The 18,407-nt window shown below is 44.5% G+C and overlaps 2 protein-coding genes across 2 annotated transcripts in view; both read left to right on the forward strand.

Moving 5' to 3' along the window:
• The first annotated feature begins 2,699 nt into the window (after positions 1-2,699).
• Positions 2,700-3,692, forward strand: MORN2 (MORN repeat containing 2). Its single transcript, XM_018085471.2, is given in 2 exon segments — positions 2,700-2,947; positions 2,950-3,692. Coding segments are annotated over 2 exon segments (144 nt in total). The 5' UTR covers positions 2,700-2,883; the 3' UTR covers positions 3,030-3,692.
• Positions 3,693-6,768: 3,076 nt separating this feature from the next.
• The window catches only part of ARHGEF33 (Rho guanine nucleotide exchange factor 33), a 32,015-nt gene continuing 20,376 nt past the window's right edge, over positions 6,769-18,407 (forward strand). Inside the window, exons 1-3 of the mRNA XM_018085472.2 lie at positions 6,769-6,950; positions 12,932-13,086; positions 16,458-16,507. Of these exons, the coding sequence (XP_017940961.1) occupies positions 13,065-13,086; positions 16,458-16,507 (72 nt within the window). The 5' untranslated portion in view covers positions 6,769-6,950; positions 12,932-13,064. The remainder of the gene's footprint in view (positions 6,951-12,931; positions 13,087-16,457; positions 16,508-18,407) is intronic.

The following is an 18,407-nucleotide window of genomic DNA, read 5'->3' on the forward strand; positions in this document are numbered from 1 at the left end:
AGGCCCAGGGAATACACATGACGCGCACCCGCCCAGACAGTGGTTCTGTGACTTTATAATAAGGTCCATCCAGTCCCCGATTTATCCATCCCCGGTTCTGCCCCGTTCTGCCCTCCGGGAATTGGGTCTGTGGGTGTGTGGGACCCCTTCTTCCTCATCTTCATCTTCTTCGCAGCACGCACAGTCCTTGGAGTTCCTCCAAAGTTCTGGGCTTGAAGGTCGCTGTGTCTGTGTGATACCTTCTGATCCAGGCTTTTCTACAATTCTACCTTGAAAAAAAGACTAAACACGCTAACGGAATTTAGAGGGGTTTATATGAAATGGGGTAACAGGGTTGGGTATGTTTAAATATTATGCTACAGGGTAAGGGATGTAATACAGCTACATTAAAATCTACATTTACTACTTCTAAAATCTACAAAATTTAAAAAATCCAAAAAGCTCTGAGGCATCAGTTGGAATATATATATGTGTGTGTGTGTGTACATATATATATATGTATACATATATGTGTGTATGTATATGTACGCTTGAATTTCAGCCAGCAGCTGTAACAGTGACACTGGCTGTAGTGGTTTTTTAAAGTATCTTTCATATTCCCAAATAAAGACAAACATGGCAGTTGAAAATCTTGGCAGGTTCTCATTGCACCGACCCACAAGTCGTATGAGGAGCGGCTGAGGGAGCCGGGGTTGTTCACCCTGGAGAAAAGGAGGCTCAGGGGAGACCTTATCACTCTCTAAGACTCCCTTGAAAGGAGGTTGTAGCCAGGTGGGGGTCGGTCTATTTCCCCAGGTAACAAGTGACAGGACCAGAGGAAATGGCCTGAAGTTGTGACAGGGAAGGCTTAGATTGGGTATTGGAAAATATTTCTTCACGGAAAGGGTGGTCAGGCTTTGGAACAGGCTACTCAGGGAAGTGGTAGAATCACCATCTCTGGAAGTGTTGAAAAACCATGTAGATGTGGCACTTTCAGGACATGGGTTAGTGGTGGGCCTGGCAGTGTTGAGTTAATGGCTGGACTCAGTGATCTTGGTGGTCTTCTCCAACCTTAACTCCAAAACTGAGTATGTGGGATCAAAAGGGAGGAAGGCTATACCAGCTTCAGAGTGAGGGTGATGTAAGTGACAAGAGACTCCAAAGCTGTGTTGCTGAGGGGGGGAGGCCCCTCTGCAGATCCCCTACACACACAGGGTAACCCAGGATAGCTGCTCTGCAGCACATCCCATCGGGTCTTGAGTCTCAATGCCTCCATGGAAGGAGAATCCACAACTCCTCCAGGCAACCTGTACCAAGTTGGAGTTTAAAGCAAAAAATCCTACCAGAAAAAAAAAAATTCTGCACTGGTTTGGCTGTATGAGAACCACCACACCCCACAACCCAGACACACAGCAGCTGCCCTGAGGTTGTTTCCTCAGGGTCCTCCTGCAGATGGCCACAGCCACTGCCCTGATGGTCCGCTGGGATCTGCTCTGTCCCAGGCCAGCTCCCCACCACCTCCACAACGGGGCTCAGTGGCGGAAAAATGGTTCATAAAACTGCTGCTGGTTCACACTCTGTGCCACCCAAAGGTGCCTGTTCCATGGGGCCATCTCTGGGAACAGCCTGTCCACAGGAGATGGAGAGTCAGGTCTGAGAAACAGCTCTGTGCAACAGAAGAAATGCATTGCATGATCTCCTGGGTTTTTGCCTCTCAGATGCTCTCTGTCTTGAAGTGAAAATACTTGTCTTCCATCACTCTTGTTTTCTAGAGGGGAACTGCAAAAGGACACCTGAGTGTGTGCTCGATGCCTCACAACGGGGCCAATGCAACTATGTGTGTCAGCAGCTGGAAAAACGACAAAGTAGTTTTAAGTATTCCTTCATTTTAAACTTCCTCTGTGTTTGGAATATCAGTATATCCACCCTTAAAAAGGCACAAAAAGGAAAGTCATAACCCAAAAAGGATCAGATGAATGCTGCAGGCTCTTTTTCCACCTGGGCATCTTGTCACAGCCCAGTCTGAAGACTTGACACATCTGGAGTCTTCAGGTGTCCTCCAGCCTCCCGAGGCTCCTGCAAACACACCAGTCATTGCTGGGAGACAGGTCCCAATGAAACATCTCGTCAGTGTGGTGTTGGTGGTGCCCAACACATACACCCACTGTGAAAGCCCTGCCTGAATGGGCTGTGCACGCAGCGTGGGCTCTCCTGCGTGTGTATATACACCACACACACATCCCACAAGGAAATGGGAGCTCTAGTCATCAACAGCTACACTGTCGTGTGGCTGCCCTTGGTTACTCAGTTCCCCAGGAATTACTGAGGAAGAATAGGAAAATTGCTTATTTTGTTGACACTGTAGAGGAAACAGTCCTTGAAATGATACAAATAGTGGTCTGTGACTTTACTGGATCTAGTCTGGCCTTTTTTTTGGTCTCTTATGAAAATATTGGTGCAACGGTGAGAATTAAGATTATGGCATAGAAGTGCTTCACAGCACAGATTCAAATCCCCAGGCGTGGCTTAGTGACCTAGGCTGACAAATGAAAGGTTTGCTCTGCCTTGATTCACAGAAAGAAATTCTGAAAAATTTAATTAACCCCTCAGGCTGTCAGGGTAAAGGAGTTATATGCAGTTCCATGCTGCATAGATTGTTAAAATCCCATGAGACTACCAGCAGAGGAGGGGTTTATTGGACACTATGGCCAACCCCAAACTTCTAAGCTCTTACCTAAATTCCTTGTAAAAGCAGAAACAGGTATATCTGTCATAGTCACTTTCCCCTGCTTTATCATATCTGAGTGTGATAGCAGACTCCAAGGCAGCAGTGGGAAAGGAAATTGTAATGAAAGGAAATAAAAAATGTAAGCATAAATATTAACCATTTTCTTCATCTCTCAAATGCAGATTAATGGTGCTGGAAGGCTAGAACATCCTTCTGGAGCAGCTTACAAAGGGGAATTCAGACGTTTCACAGGGCTGGAACCTGCAAATTTCCAAATGGAGCAAAGTACCTTGGACTGTTCAATGAAAACAAGTATGTTTGAAATGGAAGAGTTGTGTAAACTTTTCTATTAGTTTTGATTTTATAAGTTGTAATGTCCAAATAAAATTCACCCCACGTAGGAGTAGGTTTCTTTTGCTACCAGTGAAACTTGCACTGGGTACCTGAGATTGCTTATCCCAGTTGTGTCCATTTCATGAGATCAGTCCAAAGTACGTATTTCATTTCCAGTCACGAGTTTTCAAGTTGGCTATTTCACCCACCCACTTTTTATTACCAGGTCTCTGGGCTCAGGTAGAGTTCAAAGAAATAGAACAGTTCAGACCTCTTTGAGAGCTGTTGTTTCAAGCTGTTTGCATTGTCTGCCTGTCAAATTTGCTAGATTTAAGTTTAATTTTTCTTTAAGTACTTCCCCCAGTCCAGTATCTGAAATAAATCTAAAATGTGTATTTGTTAATATTTGGCCTTTCCTCAAAAAAAACCCCAACAAAGCTCCGTCTTACCCTCCTGACCAAAAATAATAGTCACAATAGTACTAGCATGATGACCAATTCTATTTTTAAGGTGTCAAACTCTAAATGAGATATGTGTTATAGAATGTACCTGGATACAAAATAGAAACTTGTATGGCAAACTCTAATGTTTGGGGGAAAAATTTATTTCAATACTTTAGAACATATTGAGTTAATTTATACCTCTATTAAAATGGCATGTTAAAATCTGCTACAGAGTGTCTGTCTTTTCCTTATGTATTAGATGACAGATATGGATTCTGTGTGAAGTTAAATCTGTGAGTACTCATCACTTCAGCAGTAGATCACACATGGAGCTTCACAGGCATTTTCTCTCAAAAATCTTAGGGTGATACCAGTACTCTCCTGTGAGAGGCCAGCACAGTGCTTGTCACTAGTAGTTGATCTGTAGAGAAAACCATCTGGTTCTGATTTGAACTTCTGATGTCAAGTAACTAAAATGCTGACGTAGGCACGCCCTTGGTAACAGAGATCCAATCTTTGCCAGCCCCTTCTGTTTTCACCAGGGAATGCAAACTTCTCCTTTTGACACAGGTTTGTGACTGTTAATACGTGCCACAAAAACGAGTCCCTGACAGCCCAAACTATTGCAAACTATTTTGCCAAGTTTCAGGATTGCTACTTTGCACTTACACAAGATAGGTGCCAATTCACCAGTTCACTGTGGCTTTCATGAGAGAACCACAGCAACTTGTTGCAACTGCCAGGTGCCTTCATTTTTTAAGGCAAACAAGACTCCAGTAACTGATTTTAAAAGTTATTTTCCCCTCATTTGCAAGGGATGATGATGCATAGACAATTCTGCTTTATACCAGTTTTCCAGGTATAATGATGAGCTTGATCACAGCTTCCAAAGATCAGCAGAAATATGTGGTTTGTGAGGACTGACATCACATGGCAGTTACCTTTTTCCCCACAGGAGGCTGTAAATCCTTGCACCTTACCAAAACAGTGCATAGCAGGATGGGAAAAGCATGAAAGGATGGATTTTTACAGGAAGATCATACAGTAACTGGCTGCATACATCAGCCATACATCAAAGCCAGGATAAATTTAATAGGACTTAAGCCCTGTTAACTTCAAATCATGACTGTTTTTTCCTGCAGAGGATGCATGCTGAGAAGACGTTAGTATACATCCAGTTTTGCAAAGAAGGGAATATGTTCCTTGGATGAATAACTTGCATGCTTTGTAGGTCAAAACTTTTACAGGCTACAATGTTGGAGAAAGTTAAGGCAGGTACTTACACTACACTGGGAAGCTTCTGATTCCTGGCCACATCAGCTGCCAGAGCAAGGGACTGCATTCTCAACAGGCTGGATTTCTGTCAATACAGTAAGGAAGGTGAAGGAGAATTTTAAGATGAAAATGGAGTGGAGTGGCACACTTCATGGCTCTGCAGCAGTGGGACTGAAGCAGAAGTTGAAAATGCAGCTGTTTGGTACAGGCAGCAGCATGGGTTAAAGGCAACTCTCTGGGCTCAACAGCTGTAACCAGTTTTCAACAGGCATTGATTTCTTCATGTCTTAATTAAAAATGACCTCTGAGCATGCACGCTAATAGCAGATAAAATTATTTTCTTTTCAGACTGATCAACTGAAGTCTCTTTAAGTCTTTAAAGAAATGAAGTTGGGTAGGGTGAATTCATAACTGCAGCAGTTGGTGACTGGAATTTCCTATTGGAAAGTCTTAAGCAATCTAAGTAGAAAAATCTATTTGCATTTTTGTTTGCATTTGGTCATCAATGTCTCTACGCTATGAATCTAAGTACTTTGCTTTATAAAAGAGAAAAGCTACTTTCTAGTTAAAAAAAACCAAACAAAACACAACATACCAGTGCTGTCAGGAAAAAATGTGTCAAGTCTTTGCTTGCCAGATATTTAATGGAGTTTTAGTAAATACCACTCCTTGCCTCCATTTGAAGACACAATGTACAAGTGCTGTTCCTTCAGATGTGCCTTTAAATACACAGCTAATTTTGATAGGATTCAGAAACATCTTGGGCCCTGTGGTTTATTAGCAAAATGAAAAACCAGCACATTATCAGCAAATAGACATACTGGGCCATCTGAAACAAAGCAGCTCATGGATCACTTGGCAATATAATGTCTTACAGCCCCTCTTCTTAAACTGCCTGTAAGAAAATCCATATTTGAAATGTTTTGTTCATAGATTCATCTTATTTATTAAAAACCAAACCCTTCCTAGCTTGAACTGTTTGTTGAATTCATGGGTATCTTTGACTCAACAAAAATGCACTTTCTGGCAAACTCCTTCAGAATTATAATTTTATTTTGTTCAATTTTGTTGTGTTTTGCTTCTGAAATAGCCAGCTCCAAAAAAAGAAATACTGTGTCCTCTGTCCCTAGTCCTTGACTTCAGAGGTAGCAGCATCTTCCACAGAGCTTCTGTTAATTTAGGAGCTTGTCCTTTCAGCTCATTTGCTAAGGCTCCACATTTATCTGTGCTGCACAGCAATTATACTGATTTAGTCTGTGCAGTTTTACATTTCAGGTTTTCTGCCTGAAGGGTATATTTGAAGTAGATCTTTGTCTTTCAGGGAGAAATTACTTTGCCCTTTGTTACTGTGCCTCCTCCTTTATGTCTCCATGTTCTTACCCTTCAGAGCAGCTCACTGGACTGGCTCAAACTTTTCCTTGACACATTTCCCTGACACCTGGCCTTGGATTACTTGCATTCTCCACATGCTTTCTTGATGCTCTTTGGAGCAAAAAGCCCTCCAGTAAAGGGCTGATCCTCCTAAGTGAAGAAATGGAGCAGGTGTGGAGGGCTGTTGCTCCCCACCCTCCAAGACCTAATTTGTTTTTACTCAAAGAAAATTTGTCATGACCTAACAAGAAACAGAAAATACTAAGTGCTGGTGATTCCTGCTCCCCTGCCCTGGCTATTTTGGCAGTCTTGCTCTTGGCCCCTGAGCCCTCTTGGCCCTGGCATCCCTAGCGAGGCCATGCCTGGTAAGAGACGGTGTCAAAGAAAGTAGGGAGGAGCTAGTCCCATTTCCCTGTCCCCGTACACGGGAAGTTGTCTTGTTTGGGTGCTACAGGAGGTACTTAAGATCCTCTGAGCTTGGCAAAGTAGCACAGACCACATCAGCACCTGGCTCTCTCGTCACTTCACAGGGCTTCTCACCCTCCCTCTGCAGCAGTGGGCAATTCTAATTAAAAAGGAAGAAAATCTGTATCATCTTCTTCCAAGTGCACAGTCCTGATTTTTACATGGGCATGCGAGGATGTGACCTGAAGATTATATAATTAGAAGGCATTTGTTATGCTAGCGTTTCAAATCAGTGATTAGCATGTGACAGTCCCATCCTGGGAGCCACCATTGCTCTGCTCTCTCTCCTGTCTTGCACAGTGCTAATTCCCAACTCTAGCAACCGCCGGTGCTGAAGGATCTTCAGCTAGCCTGGGGTAAGTTTAAAATGTGCTCGGAATGGGATGAAGAGTGGGATTAATTATACCATTTTTCATATTACTGGAAAAAGCAAGAGTTGTAACAATTTGATATCGTGTGTGCAGCACATAAAGGACTTAAAGTATTTAAAGTACTTTGCATCTTCAATGCCTACAGTTATTTTCAGCTGATTTCTTCTAAAACTCTGTGTGGAGATGGAGCTCCTTAGTGTGCAGGACAATTTTGTGAGGCTGCATTTATAGTGAGGTCTCTAAAATGTCAGTTAAAAAGACCTTTTTTTTTGCTCTCACCATCTAAGAGCTAAATTGAAGTATTGTGCTGAATTGAAGTATTTGAATGACAACCACATTAGAGTTAGGTGGAGACAAAATGCAAGAGTGATGAGAGGAAATAATGGATTTTTTTTGTTCTCTTTAGAGGAGGGGGGGTTGCTTTCCAAGTGGGATATTTAAAACAGCAGCAATTTCAGCCAGCAGGACTGAGACAGTCACCAGGAAGATCCCAAACATTTATTTAGGGAAACAGTGGATGCTTAACAACTGAAGTAGCAAAAGTGCATATGGATTTCCCTGCACTGTTGCCCATGTCACAATTTCATAAGAAGCAGAATGGCTCAGAAAGCCAAATAGTAGCTGTTGTCCACCAAGGCTAGGCTGTAAATGCTTTACTGAACTTTGCCTGCTTGCATGCTGATGCTTGGTGTTGTCTGTCCGTCTTTTTAATACATGATCCTCCGCACAGCTGATTGTTTCCATGTGGGGGGAGCACTGGAAGGGTGAGCATGGTCACATAAATGCAGTGCAGGCTGCAGGACCTGCCTTCCCTCTCTCCACCACACACAGCTTTGTGCAAAAAAACCCACCCCTGTGTTGCCTCAGCAGCACATCGCTCCAGCCTTGTTGCTCCAGCCTTCGGCCCTGTGCCTGGGGGATAGCTAAAGAAGGCAACTCACTGGGACCTCCCCATCCCTCCTTCTCCCTTGGGGATCTCATGGGAAGTGGGTGCTGGCTCAGGCTCTGTTAGTGCTCACTGGTTGCCTGCTCTGCTTGGCGGGAGGGGCTGCAGCACCAGCTGCCTGTACAAGGCACCAGGGCAGGGTTCTTTGGTGGTCACCAGTGGCCAGCATGGCAATCACCAACAGCAGAGGTGGCACTCAGCTTTGGTTCTTAGGCTCAGCAGATTTGGCTGCTGGAGGGAAGATAAAAACAAAAGGGGAAAATACATCCTTTTGCCATGATGGAGGAATGTGGTGGCTTTAACATCTCGAAATTATTCTCTGGGCTTTGCTCCAAAGATGTTATTCTGGCTTGATAGAAGCTGCAAGAATGTAAATGAGTTTTAATGCTCAACTCTGAAGAAATAACCACGTCTTTGCCATTTCTTGTCCCTAAAGCAGGGGACCATGGGCTTGAATTGCAGGCCAAGACAGTCTGCTGATGGCTTCATGTGACTGGGTGTTGAGCCTGTCCAGTGGGGAGCTTGCAGAGGAACAATAACATCTTGTTGATGAGGGAACTACCCTTGTGGTGGGCTGGCATATCAGGCAAACTTTGGATTTGCCATGAGTGGAGGTCTGATAGTGGTTTAGGAAAGCAGCTTCATGGAGGGCTTGTACTTGCTGCTGATGTGCACATGCATTCATGTATGTGCATATAGGAAGGGATTAATGGTGTGGGACTTGCTTAGTACTGAGACAAAAAGATGGAGGGGGAAATCCTGTCCAGCTTTTAACTGCCTCAAGGGGGCTGTAAAGCAGATGTAGTCCAGAATCCTCCCAGAGGTGCACAGTGAAAGGCAATGGGCACAAGCTACAGCTAAGGGAAACCCCAACTGGATGTAAAGAAAAGTATTCTTCCTCAGGGTACTGGAAGGCCTAGAGCGACTGTGAAGACTCCAGCTGAAGAAATATCCAGCTGGACAGAGTCCTGAGGAACCTGATCTAGTTTGACACTAGTCTTGATTCGAGCAGGAAGTTGAACTAGAGCCATGCAAGGCTCACCTGGACTCTGCTGTGAGCTTAGGACTTATCCAGTGCCAGCAGAGGCAGGATTTGACCAAGCAGCCCACATCCAGGGTCTTAGGGCCAAATGTCAACCCTATTTTTCAACCCCTTTTTGCACCCTTTAGGCACAAGCCAGACACTGTTCAGGCAGCTCAGGCTGACCAAAACCCTGGTCAGTGGTGAGGACAGTGTTAACAGCTTCCCCACCCAGCAGTCAGAGGGAACAGAGGACAAGCATTCACTTCAAAGCGTGGAGAGGTTCATGTCCTGTCTGTTAGTGATGAGGAAGGACTGATTAGTTTTGCTCTTTATATTAAGCAGTTCAGAAGAACCAGGCAGAAAGAGGCAATATATACATATTCACAGAGTCCTGCAGTGAGCCCTAAATGCTGGAAAATAGACAATGTAATGCCATTATTTAATGTAACAAAGAACTAAGGGGTGATTCTGGAAATTGCAGGCTGCAAGTAGAGGACACACAAAGACAGTTACTCTGGTAAAACAGGTAAGATTTTCTGGACCCACTTAACCAAGGTCAACCTACTTTGCAGTGCAGTCATATAGCAGAGCTCCTGGTATGCCTGGAGCAGGAGAGGATGGTGGCATCCCCGGTGTCCCAGTTTCAAAGCCTCACTCCTGAGCTCCACAGAGGACACAGACTGTGCTTAAACATTGTCCTTGTCTGTACAAGTGTAATGGGGAAGCTCCTGAGTTAAACCTTCATGCTGTACAGGTATTGTTTTGAGTTCCCCCTATAAAGAAAAACTTACTTCTGATACCAGGAACCCACAGAATTTTAACAACCTGAGAGACAAGATCAATGCCAAAGGGCTACACCAACCCTGTGTGGCCCTGAGTTGAAAGTGTATGAGAACAGAACATAAGTAATTAGGCAATGACACATACTCATATGAAGATTCTTCTACAAGTATTACTTCTCTCTTATTTAAATCTCATGTAGGTTTTTTCATATCAGACAAACCTCTTCCTTTGTACTGGACCCAAGACATTTCATGTCATTATCTGTAGCATAGCAGAGGGGTGAATGCCCTCCCATGAGCTTCTCCTCTCAGGGGCATCACCTCCCATGACAACTGCAGGTGTCCATGTGTTAGGGAGCGTGCCACAGATGCATCCTTCACTCTCAGTCACCACCTGTGAGACTGATGCCATAGGCCTGGTGATGTGCTGGGCCACAGTGGGACAGAGACACATGTATCTTAAGGGAGCTGGTCTAAGAGTGGAAGTAGAGAGCACTTGGTGCAACGGAATTATGCTTTAATTCTGGCTTTTGGATGCCTTTAATTCTGGATGCCTGCCATTGCAACCTGTTCATACATTGTTTGCTCATGCATTACAGTCCCTTGACTCCCCCATTTAAGGCTGTGCAACAGTACAGATGAGATGCTCTCATTTTTGCATGCCCCCAGTGTTCTCGGGTCTGGCAGGGTATGGTCATCCTGACTTGTGAAGGCCAGAGGTATAAATGTCACATTGTCACTGGAAACTTAGTGATCCCCATAATAATTCAGCAAGTGGGTAATAAAATTATAAAATCTTTAAGACAGGCTGTGCACTTAGTGTATTTCATGGTCTATTAATACAACTAATTTCATACTAATTATACTAATTGATGTTTGCTTATTATTATTGTTATTATTAATTATGAATAGTTAACAATTATATACTGTTATATTGCTATAACTGGCATGGTAAAATATTAATAGCAGAAGGGGTAAAAATGTGTTGAAGAGAAAAAAATTAATGAATTTCCAGCAAAAAGCTGTTTTCATTGTTTTCAGTGAAAACGGAGGAAGTTCACGTTTCTTTCATATCTGTTTTGTCTTTCCTTTTGTTCCTTTTCTCCCGACATTGCAAAAACAATTCTGAATTTTGAAACCAGTTCTCTGTTAAACACACTAGTCCCAGTTCAACAGCCTAACGACAAGAGCCTCAGCCTCATGGCACTGACTAGTTTAAATTGGGGGCAAAGTTTTAACAACTTTGCTACACAACAAGCTGCTACTGAAGTTGAATTTAAAGGTCTGTTTCACTGAGAGACACAAACTTAACAAAACTACAAGAGAGGAGGTTTAACTACTTCAAAAACAACTCCATTTTTATGTGTTTTGGAAGCAAATGACATTCTTGCCATTCTCTGCAATACCTATCAGAAAAAGAAATAAGTTTTTCTTTTTCTGCTGAAGAGGGCTGGAGCACAGGAGCACAGAGAGGCTGAGTGAATTGTGTTTGTCCAGCTTGGGGAAGGGAAGGCTGAAGGAGTTCTACAGCCACCTGCAACTACTTAACAGGGACCACCAGTCCAGTCAGTCAGGCTCTTCTCACTGACACAATGAAAGAAAGGATAAATGGCCAGGGGCACAAGCTCCAACAAGGGAAAGCTTGACTGGCCGTAAGGAAAAAAGTCTTCCTCATGGGAGCAGTGCAGCCCTGGGAAAGGCCCAGAAAGGCTGAGAATCCTCTAGCCTGGGACATACCCAGATCTTGACTAGATGTGGCCCTGAGCAACCTGGTCTAGCTTTGGGGTTAGCCCTCATCAATGGTCCCTCCATCTTTGCTCAGTTTTTCCACCTGCCTCACCAAAAGATCCTCTGTCCTGATATGTCAGTGGATCTTCTTAGCAAGTGATCTCATAAGCAGCTCTCTTACAAATAAATTTATCCTTTCATTAACCCTCAATCTTAAGAAGATGCTCAACCCCAATTCCCTCCAGCACTGGGCTAGAAGCCTTTCAGTCCACATCATACCCTCAGGAAGAGGTTGGATGGGCACTGTCACCATGTTCCTCCGCTGGGAATTCCACACTCAAAAGCTCTCAGGTTGAAAGTGTGGGACCCCCAAGCTACACTGCTGACTGCTCCAGAAGCAACTGCTTCTGCCCTGATTTCCTATAGCCACCTGGGGTTCTTGCATATTTTGCACATCTCCCATTTAATGCTATGTGCCTTTCTCTGTGCCTACTTCCCTGAAAACATCATCCCAGACTTCTCTGAATCACCACAGTCCTCTTGGCAGAGCTGAGTCAGCAGAGCTCTGTGCCATAATTACACCGGCCACTCCAGTCCCATTAGCAAAGCTAATGATGACTCACATCAGCCTCCAGCATATCCATGTCCAACAGGAATGGAGGTAGGAGGTTATTCTAGAGTCCTAAATCTAGTTTAGTAGTAAGGTTGGACAGAAGTAGACTTGAATTAAATCCTGGGGAGGGGAAGTGTGGATGTGGGGCAGGGTCCATGACGATAAGAGCTGGTGCAATCCATTTTTCTGTGTCTCTGTCCATGTCATTAAGCAGGCATTATCTTAAGACTGTTCTACATGTCCTAACCCCAATACCAGACTGATGAGACGCTTTGCCAAGAGAGTGGCTTGGGCATGGCATCATGCTCTGTTGTCCCTGGTTCCTGGAGAGGCTACATCTCTACACTTTGGGGTGCCTTACAGCACTCCTATGTCTCCAAGTCAGAGAGACAACAAACAGAGAAAGCAGGCAAGGCAGTATAAGTGCCTCCTAAAGTGCTGGCAGAATTGTGTAGAAGCATTCTGAAGGCAATATTCTCTGTGACCCAAACACAGGCCTGAAAGACATTTTGGGTGATTAGTTGCATTGGAAAAGGTTGATTCTTTGATGCAGAGCACTCATGCAAGTTGTTCATGTGCTGTTCAAACTACATCATATTTTGATTCAGTGTTCATACAAGAAGTATCTTGCTGAGCAAATGGTCTCTGTGGGATTACATAGTACCTCTTAGTCACCTGTGCATGTAAGCACAAGTGGCCCTGGGCTGGGAGGGAAGTGTCTGTACCAGCACCCACTATGTCTGTGGAGGCACTGTGAACCCAAACAGACCTTTAGGATGCTCCATTCCCTCTCAAATTCCTCCTCCTTCCTCTGTTTTCTGAACTTTGAGCATCTTTGCTCAATAAACCCTTTTTGCATCTTTCTGCACTCAGGGTTCAGATCAGCTGACCCACCGCAGGGCTCATATGTGGGCAGCTCTAAGCCATGGGATGTTCCCAGTGACCAGCCAGAGCCCTCCAGAGTGAGGACAGGAGTCCCTGCGAGGACGCACACCCTATAGCAGCCATGGACACAAACAAACACGAAGGTAAAGCACCCTCTTATTTCACTTATTGATAGTATGAAAGACAGTGAGGAAGAAATGTGCTCTCATATGACCTGTCTGCTGGCCCCCATCCAGCCCCCTGAAAGCACCTCTTAACCATGGCAGCTGTGTGCAAATGTTCAGTACTTTTAGTTTCATAGAAATACCTGGGGGGTTAAGTTTTTATCTCTTATTTTAGAACCACCTCCCTACCCCCTCTGGAAAATAATCCTGTGGCATATGTAACGTCCAATGTGGGAAGTCATTCCTTTTCTTGCCTCGGATCCCAACTCTGCCTTAGGATGTACAAAGCTGTGTCATACATGAGGGCATTGTGATGAGGATCTGCTTCTCTTCCCCAATGCTTTGTAGCAAGGTGTTCTTGTTTGTGTTAGTGCCATAACCCAGACATCTGCACCAGTCCCGGTCTGCAAGCACCAAGATGTGTCCAGGCCACATTGCTTTCATGCAACCAGTCCTTGCTACAGTCAGCAGCACTTCTAGAAAGTCTGCAAAGCTCAGGGGTTTCAAATCCAGGGTTTTAGTGGTTATCAGCTTCTTTCAGAAGAATGTGAGGCTGGTGGTATTTGCTTTCCACCCCAAACCCTTTGCACTGTGCTCTGCTTTGCCACCTCAGAGGTACTGTGCCCATATGCTGAGGAACCCTTGAAACTATGAGCAGTGGGAGCAGCTTTAGGAGTGCCCACAAGTGTCAGCTCAGGAGAGAGACTAGACCATCTCTTTCCCTCTTCAAAGATGCTTGGTGGTGCCAATATTCATGGCATGGGTAATGGAAAAGTTAATTTCTCTATTATTATTGTTCTAATTGGATTAAATTAGGTCTGTGTACCTAGGCCCCTACACTACAGCAGGCTGAAAAGGAAATTAACTCAGGGATTTTTTCCAATTAATTGGTATGCCCTCACGGGCAGCAGATGTTTACTGCAGAAACTGGGAGATAACCCCAAAGCCCCTTGCTTCCCACAGTGCAACTGTGAGGAGCCTCCTCTGCTCCAGCTCTTAGCTGCGACTTTATAGAAATGATCTGGGGTTTTGACTGGGTGCGTGCAGAGAGTGCTCATGGTAAAGGTGGGAGGTAAAGTCACAGCAGGAGTGACCTTTTCCCCATTTCTGGTCTTGCTCAGGAGCAGTTCCGTGCTTTGAGTATATCCAAGAACATTACAGACTCATCCCTAACCAAACCCAAATGAAAGATCCCTATAGACTTCGGCAGGAGTCTGGCCCTCTGTGTTATATATCAGATTGAAAGATGCCCAAAGAAAACGTGAGGAGAGACCAAGGCTCTTCCTTGCTGTGTTATGCTTCTACCTGCCACCTCTAGCCCTTCACAAAGCTCAGCATTCAGTACACCCACCATTTTGTAAAAGCAGCATCTCCCTGTCCTCCCAGCATCTGGTTTGTATTGTACTATTGATTCAGAGACATGTCCTCTTGCTCTTTTTGGGTCAGTCCTTAGCATTCCACAGTAAGAGTCCAGCAGTAACATATACATCAGAACAGGCATGGGCCTCAGTTTTCGTGATTGAGGAGGATCACTGTACACACCGCTGCCTTCTCAAGCCTCAGCTCCAGGCATCATGAGAAAGCTTCAGGCCAAAAGTCGGTTTCTAGTTCACAGGGTTGCAGAGAAAATCTGTAAAAAAAGACCCAGAAGGGCCAAAGCTGAAAATGAAAACAACCTGTCATTTAAAACTTGAAATGTGGGACTTGGTGCAGGCTGGCTGATGAGTTCTGACCCCAAACAGTTGGCAGTGTGGAGTCATAGTTACTTCTGCCAGTCAGCCCCCTGCCCCTTGTTTCCCCAAGAGGAAACATGGGAGGATATTCCCCAGAGGGTCAGTGTCTGACCCAGCTACCCAACCCCACAGCCAAGAGAGCCCCTTGCACAGGCAGGAAGTGGCACATGGACAGAGAGGAGCACACGGCCTCTCTTCCTCTCCCTTCTGCAAGTCACTGGGGAATTTGCTCAAGTTCCTCTGAATCAGGACAAATTCTAGAGACCAGAACAGGGCCAATTCATAGGTGCCCTTGGTGGTAACCCATATTCCACTTCAGGGGTAAAGAAATCAGAATGTAGCTATGCCTTGTATAGCTCTGACTTCCAGGCTCCAGCTTTCCTCTGGCTGACTGTGTAGAGTCCTCCCTGCACACTTTTCCAGCCTCTGCAGGACTGAATTTCTGTGGTCTTAAAGGCCCAGGTGGGTAAGACACCAAGCACCTGCAGCCAGCATGGAAAGAGGGAGCTTGGCTTCTCCTAGAATGGGCATGGGGTTAATGGTCATGTCTGTGACTGACAGCTGAGACAGGTGAAGCAAATCCTTGGAAGCAAGAGAAAACCCACCTCATGAAGTGGCATTGCCAAGGAGAGGCGATCTAGACCAGGAACTAAGTAGCATGGTATTTTCTGGAAGTGAGGGCCAGCCCGGGACCCTGATGTAGGGAATAACATGGGAACTGATGGCTGTTGGACTGCAATTCCCTCAAAGGGCAATGGCAGCACAACCAGCAGTAATTTCTGTTGGACAACCAAAGGTTTCTGCACAGAAGAGACAATATTAGAAGAGGAAACAATAAACAGACATTTTGGGTTCAATCAAGATAGTTGGACTGGATGACCTTTAAAAGGACCCTTTCAACTCAAATGATTCTATGATTCTATGTTTAATGCCTAATGTCTCTGCAGTCTCCAAAATACTTCAGCAAAACAGATATAATCTCCTCCATGAGCTAAGTCTGTTTCAGAAATGTTAAGTCTATGTCCATTGTACAAGATCAGGTGAGATCACAATGCCACAAAACCCCAGGAATGATGAAACTGATGAAAAGGTGTATTTTTTTGGTGTTAGAAGAGACATGATTACTGCTTGGAATGCATTGTGACAAAATATAACTTAGGGCTTAAAAGATACAGATCAGGTCAGCCTTTTGTGGAGATAATAGAAATATGTACAAATATAGTAGAGGACAAAATTTACTATTTCAGAAGAGAAACGTATCAGTAATGCTTTAGGACAAAAAACCTGTTACTTAAGGCTGGTACACAGAACTAAACTTCACAGGGAGCACTTTAGTCCTAATTGCACATACAGGCTTTCTCGCTTCTTTGCATGGATCCGCTTTGGCCAGACAGGACAGCAAATAAGGTGAATTTAAGGTCTGATTTAGGTGAGTTATTCCTGGTTTATAATTGCAGTTTATTTTATAAACGATATGGTGTTCAGATCTCCTAAAGTGAGACTTGAGTCCTTTAAAACTGATTTGTTCCTCAAGAGGGACTTCAAACCCTCTGTTCCAGTTATTTATAGCAACCATTATAAGTCATTTTAATTGACTAAAGTTCTTTATTCCCACAGGAGGGACTGAAAGTGTGCCTGTGACTACCCCTGCAACACAGATTTCCCAGGTAAAGATGAGCAAAATGCCCTAAATAACTCCATGAGTTTAAAGAGTTACTAATATATAAACAGTAGTTAGAAAGCTAAATTAAGTGGAAGGAAAAAATATAGGCACGTATGAGGAACATGGCAACTCAAATGTGCACACTGCATGAGTAAATATCATACATATCACATCTTGGGCCACATCTTGAAAGACCCTTCAGTAAAATTTCTCTGCTCACAACCAGTTGTGTTTAGACAGGTGATTTATGAGCTCAGATGATTAACCAGCTGGCATCATTAGCACCAATTAGAGAATGTCAATTCACTGGGCTGGAGGGAGATTTCATGGCTGAGCTTTGAGCTTTCAGCAAACCTGATGAACTCTCCTAGGAACAAGGATCTGTTGATTGACATGGGGCAGGGGTGTCTTCTGCAGAAGGGGCCCAAGTCTTCTATGGGGCTTTGGGTTATCCTGGCAGCCTCACAGCATCTCAGACCATGGGGTGCTCTTGCCTGATAATCCAGATCAGCCAGAGTGTTGAGTCTTTCTGCATCTTTGCCTGGCTTCCCAGCCAGGAGCTTGGAAACCCTGTCTTGGAGTCAACATTGGCTCAGGATGATCAGGTCCTCCAGAGCTCTGTGGCCGCTCTTTGTGTTGACATTCTTGCTGCAATGAGACACCACAGATGCAACAAGGTTGTCGGCACCACAGCCCAGGGAGTGTCCTTCCTGTAAGACACAGTTTCAGTGTTTCCACATGAAATGTTTCCTACGCATTTCCAGTCTGCAGGAAATGCAACAGAGTTTTAAGCACTTTAAATCCCTGTCTGGTTCAATATGGAACTGAAATATGAAAGAGGAAACACACCCCTGAACTGGAAATTCAGGCTATTTGAGACCTCCCTTGTCACCACTGCAACACTAATGCCTGTAACTGCTTGTAAGTGCACTGTGACAAGTGGACAAGAAACTGCTTTCCATGAACCAGTACTTATCTCATCCTCTTTTCCCATCCAGGCAGCTCCAAGCAGGAGCTGTGACTGGGTTGCTGAAGGGCCCAGCACAGTGGATCCAATGCATGTGGAAGAGTGTGCTGGAAACATCACACACACATGTTGGTTTCCAGCTAACATGTGGGTACCCTGATGAATCCTGAAATGAAAGTTACCAGCTAATTCTTCCCTTCTGCTTCAGCAAAGGTCCTATGGACAATGGGCAGATGTGGAACAAGAGCTGATAAGTGCTTGCAGCCCCCTTTAAGCACCTTCATCGTTCTCTTCTGTCCTTACCTTGCTGCTCTGCCTATATTCCTACCATCCTTGCCTAGGAATATAAATACTGGATATACTCCTAGGGCTGGTTCTTTACCACTGTAAATCACTGCAGCTCTGCTGCTTTCCTGCTATGAGGCATTGCAAGCCTTCCTGATGCTTGGCTGTAGAAGTGCTGCCCTTAAACACAGGAGTTAGTAGCTGTTGTAGAAATTGGTTGTTCCCTGGTAAAAGAATGCATCATACAACTCAGAAAAATCAGATCCAGGGTTTGTGGGAAATGTTGGATTTTGTGCCAGATTGGATTCAAGCAGTGTCCTCAGGCAGCCCTTTTTTGAGTGACACAATGTGTATTGACTCCTTCAGATCAGCCCCAGCAGATGTGTGAAGGGATGGGCAGTAGATAAGCTGGGGGAAGTAACAGAGTACTCCTTCATGACCACAGAAGGCTTTGCTCTTTTCAAGGATATATTTATAATAGCAGAATTATCCATGTACAGTATTTCTTTATCACAAGTCTGTTTTCTGCTGGTTTTGACAGGCTTCAGCTCAAGGTCCCTGACAGCAGGCCCTTTTTCTAGTGTAAGGACCTTAGGCAGCTGCCAAGGTTGGCAGATGCAAATAGCCACCCCTTTGGGGACAGAGTCCTGGA

Source organism: Manacus vitellinus, unplaced genomic scaffold (assembly GCF_001715985.3).
Source record: "Manacus vitellinus isolate BGI_N305 unplaced genomic scaffold, ASM171598v3 scaffold_81_pilon, whole genome shotgun sequence".
NCBI lineage: Eukaryota > Metazoa > Chordata > Aves > Passeriformes > Pipridae > Manacus > Manacus vitellinus.